General features: G+C 33.9%; 1 protein-coding gene across 1 annotated transcript in view; it reads left to right on the top strand.

Annotated features, from left to right (window-relative positions):
* The first annotated feature begins 1,041 nt into the window (after positions 1-1,041).
* Positions 1,042-3,785, top strand: part of PSME4 (proteasome activator subunit 4) — a 61,782-nt gene continuing 59,038 nt past the window's right edge. The window contains exons 1-2 of the mRNA XM_010169053.1: positions 1,042-1,175; positions 1,750-1,866. Coding sequence (XP_010167355.1) covers positions 1,135-1,175; positions 1,750-1,866 — 158 coding nt within the window. The 5' untranslated portion in view covers positions 1,042-1,134. The remainder of the gene's footprint in view (positions 1,176-1,749; positions 1,867-3,785) is intronic.

Below are 3,785 nucleotides of genomic sequence, written 5' to 3'. Positions count from 1 at the left end.
TTCCACCATGTGTTCTGTCCTGCATATCAAATAAGCAGTGTGAGATCTGGCATTCTTCACATTACCAGAACAAGCCTTGATGCTCCACTGGTGTATATTTAGCAACAAATCAGTCTAACCTCTACTAAATCTTAAACAAAAACAATGGACAGACTACTCAAAAAATTATTTTATAGGTATGCTTTGTCTAACAGCTACTGGGAGGACAGCGTATTAGTCAGGTTTCTTATCAATCTTTAAGAATAGTTGAAGCAGTAATAAATAGGAAAGTGTGCTTCCTGGGTGAGTAGTGATTTATAGTTGTGTGACACGTAAAATGCTACACTAGAATCTTATCCAGATTTTGCTGTTGCAAAATATCTTTTAATACTTTAAACATATTTATTTTTTCCATCTCAACTTGAAAACATCAAGCACTTCTTCCAGAGTTAGTCCCAATGGATCTATACTTTCTTAAGGTAGTAAATGTAAGGGATTGTTCAGCCTTACTGGAAGCTATCAGATTTGGACTTTACTTGAAACATTTGAAACCTTTTTTTTTTTTTTTTTAATTAGCTTCTGGATTGCATCCTTTCTTCTTCAAGTGCCCCAGCTGAAAAGGATAGAGTACAATAAGGCTGCTTGTGACAGTTGTTCTGGTTTTGTTTTGTTTTGTTGTTTTGTTGTTTTTTTTTTTTTTTTAGGAGAAATAAATACATGAGGATATAGAAATACTAAATTTAATGGCTAGTACATTTTAAGCTGAGGTGAAAGAATATGATCCTTGTTTTTGTGGTATCTGGTGTGAGTATGAAGTTATACTATTTGTAGAATGTTGGAAGACTGTAAACTTGGTCATTCTTTTTCTTTCTGTGGTTAGTTTCAGTTGTCAGCCTTCCTTTGCTGTAAGTTTTCAGGTTCTTATTTGTTGCACTTGTGAACTAGGTTTTACTTTTGTTTCATTAAACAGCAAGTCGGGTGAAGTCTGGCTCAGGTCTCAGATAAAATGGAAATGTTTAAAAATATTGCTGACTCATCTCATGTTTTGTTTGTAGATACATCCGATTATATGGGAGAAAGTTTAGCAGAGAAGACCATGTGCTTTTTATCAAGTTGTTGTATGAGTTGGTAACAATTCCAAAACTGGAGATCAGCATGATGCAAGGATTTGCACGCCTGTTGATAAACCTGTTAAAGTAAGTACAGATATCTGCTGACTACTGGAACCTTTGTCTCTAAGTAGTTGATCACTTTATTTGCTTAATGTAGTTATATACTTTAATGTAATAGTATGTTCTGTTACAAGTTACTTCGCTTAATCTCACTGTACAGATGATGCTGGTTAAAAAGAGTTCTCATTAAGTGAACACCTTGCCCCTTTCAAAGCTTTAGGAGTGGTATTGAAAGTGAAAGGATGTCAGAGCTTCTTCCTGTTAGGAGAAGAAAACATCTCAGACAGCCAAGTGTTAAGGTTGAATCTCAAACAAGGAGAAGATGAAGACTGTCTCACAACTTGATAATGTTTATTTCACTTAGTCAGACTTTTCCTGAAGACTTGACAGCTTCTGTTCGTGCAGAAATGCTGCAAGTAGCTGGCTTTTTCCTTGCCTGACCTTCTTGCAGTTTGTGCCAAATGTTGGAGATAAGCATAATTCAGAGCGGTGATCTGAGGTACTCTGATGTGCAGGGTGTTGATGGAAATGTTTAATCCTAAAGTGCTCATTGGTTTGTTTGGTGTTTTGTTGTTTGTTTGTTTTTTTTCCCTATTAGGAAAAAAGAACTACTTTCCAGAGATGATTTAGAGTTACCATGGAGACCACTTTATGAAATGTTGGAAAGGATATTGTACTCCAAAACAGAACATCTTGGTTTAAATTGGTTTCCGAAGTAAGTTTGCATTTTAAAATATTTCATAGTCTGTAAGTACCTGTAATGCTTGAAAGTACTTTATAATTTGCTCTTAATATCCGGAATTTGATACACAGTAAATACTTTGCTTATATTTTCATGAAATGTATTTCAGTAATTGCATGCAAGGCTGTACAAAATCATGTATATCCTTCTACCAACTAATTGTTTGTTGTGACTTTTTTTCTTTATGAAGTGATTGAGTTTGTTTCTAAATATGTTTGAACAGGGGTCTTTATCAACTTCATCAATGATAACCCAGAGTTTAACAGATTTCATGTTAAATTTTAATGATATTCAGATTCAATGTCTGCTATTCAGTTTTATAACATGAGGGTTTGGGAAAATAAAAATGGTACTGTTCTTAAATATATCTACTGTAAGCATTACCAATATCTGTAATCTAGGTGTAAATCAGTATGCATATAAAGAAAAGTAAGTACCTTCTACAGGAAATATAAATATATATATATATATATTCAAAGTGATGATGTAATATGGACAAATCAATTATTTTCCCAATTTTAGAAATGTTCTACTGATTTTAAAAATGAAGCTTTTTTCTTTGTGCTGCCAATCCCTCCCCCTCTGTCAAATTTCCAAAATTACAGTTTTTCTAATAACTCCAATTAGAGAATGTCCTGCTCTATAGATTACAGATTATAAAAGGTATTACATGGATCACTCATTATGTTTGTTTGAATTAAAACTTAATGTAAAGAAATACAGGTGAAAATACTTAATTTGCTTTAAAAACAAGTTTTCTGTCCAGGGATATCGAAGTACTGCCAGCATTTCCTTTTACTGAGTGGAAGATCCTGTTGCTGATAGGTGACATAAATAGAAAATATGCATAGCCTTGTAACTTGTTATAAAGCATTTCATACTGAATTGCTCTCATGGCTACATAGCTGCAAAAATAATTTTGCTTAGTTGTACTATTTTGCTGGTTGTAGATATGACTTGTAAGTGAAAATCCAAAAGAGCAGAGCCTTTTTCAGTTGGTTTATTTTATGAATATGCCAGCATCTACTGAATACTTTGCTTGGTGGGGGTGTTGACTAGTCACTTTTCATTTACTGTGTGAGACACTAGCATAGTGGGGGAAGGAGACTTTTCCAAGAGGGAAAAGAAATTAAAGCTGAGAGGAGGATATCAGTTGTGATGGTCTGTCTGAAACATTTAGCTTTTATTAACTGTACTAGGTATCAGACACTCCATCTTAATATGCAGTGCGATTTGTTCTCATACGGTGTTTTTTTTTCCTTTTTTAACTTCAATTTTGAGGGGATCTTTTTGGTGGAAGTCAAGAGATAATTTTAAAAGCTGATTGATTTGATTTTTATCTGTTAATTTAACTACTGTTTTAATTTTATTTTTTTTTACATTCAGTTCATATCGACCAGGCTTGTCTTCACCTAAAACATTTGTGCTTAATGTATTACATAGGTGGTAAGAATGACTTTTTTTTGTTCAGCTCTGGCCGATGTGTCATCTTCTGCATGTTCTGTTAGATTGTAACACTTGTCACACAGGTGTAATTTTCTGCATAAATAATTGTATTGGGAAACCAATTTTAACATTACACCACTGTTTATGAGAATGTCGCACTGTATGTCAACCTTTCTAATTGGGGAACAAGATAGTGTGTGTGAAGTGGCTGATAAAGTGGCTATATGCTAACTAATTTAACCAGCATAGATATTTCCAGGGTGAAATGAAAGGTAAATTTTATGTTTGAATAATTATTGTGTCTGAATACGGGCAAAGTCAGCATTGGTGTAGGAGTGCATGTTTCCAAGTAAGTGTACCTTACTATTAAAAACGATGAAATCATGGCAAGTGCTTTGGCAGTGAGGTAATAGGTTGTGGGAAGTACACCCAGCAACAACCTTGTA

The sequence above is a fragment of the Antrostomus carolinensis genome, unplaced genomic scaffold (assembly GCF_000700745.2).
Source record: "Antrostomus carolinensis isolate BGI_N321 unplaced genomic scaffold, ASM70074v2 scaffold22115, whole genome shotgun sequence".
Classification (NCBI taxonomy): domain Eukaryota; kingdom Metazoa; phylum Chordata; class Aves; order Caprimulgiformes; family Caprimulgidae; genus Antrostomus; species Antrostomus carolinensis.
This window is presented reverse-complemented; position numbering and strand designations above follow the sequence as displayed.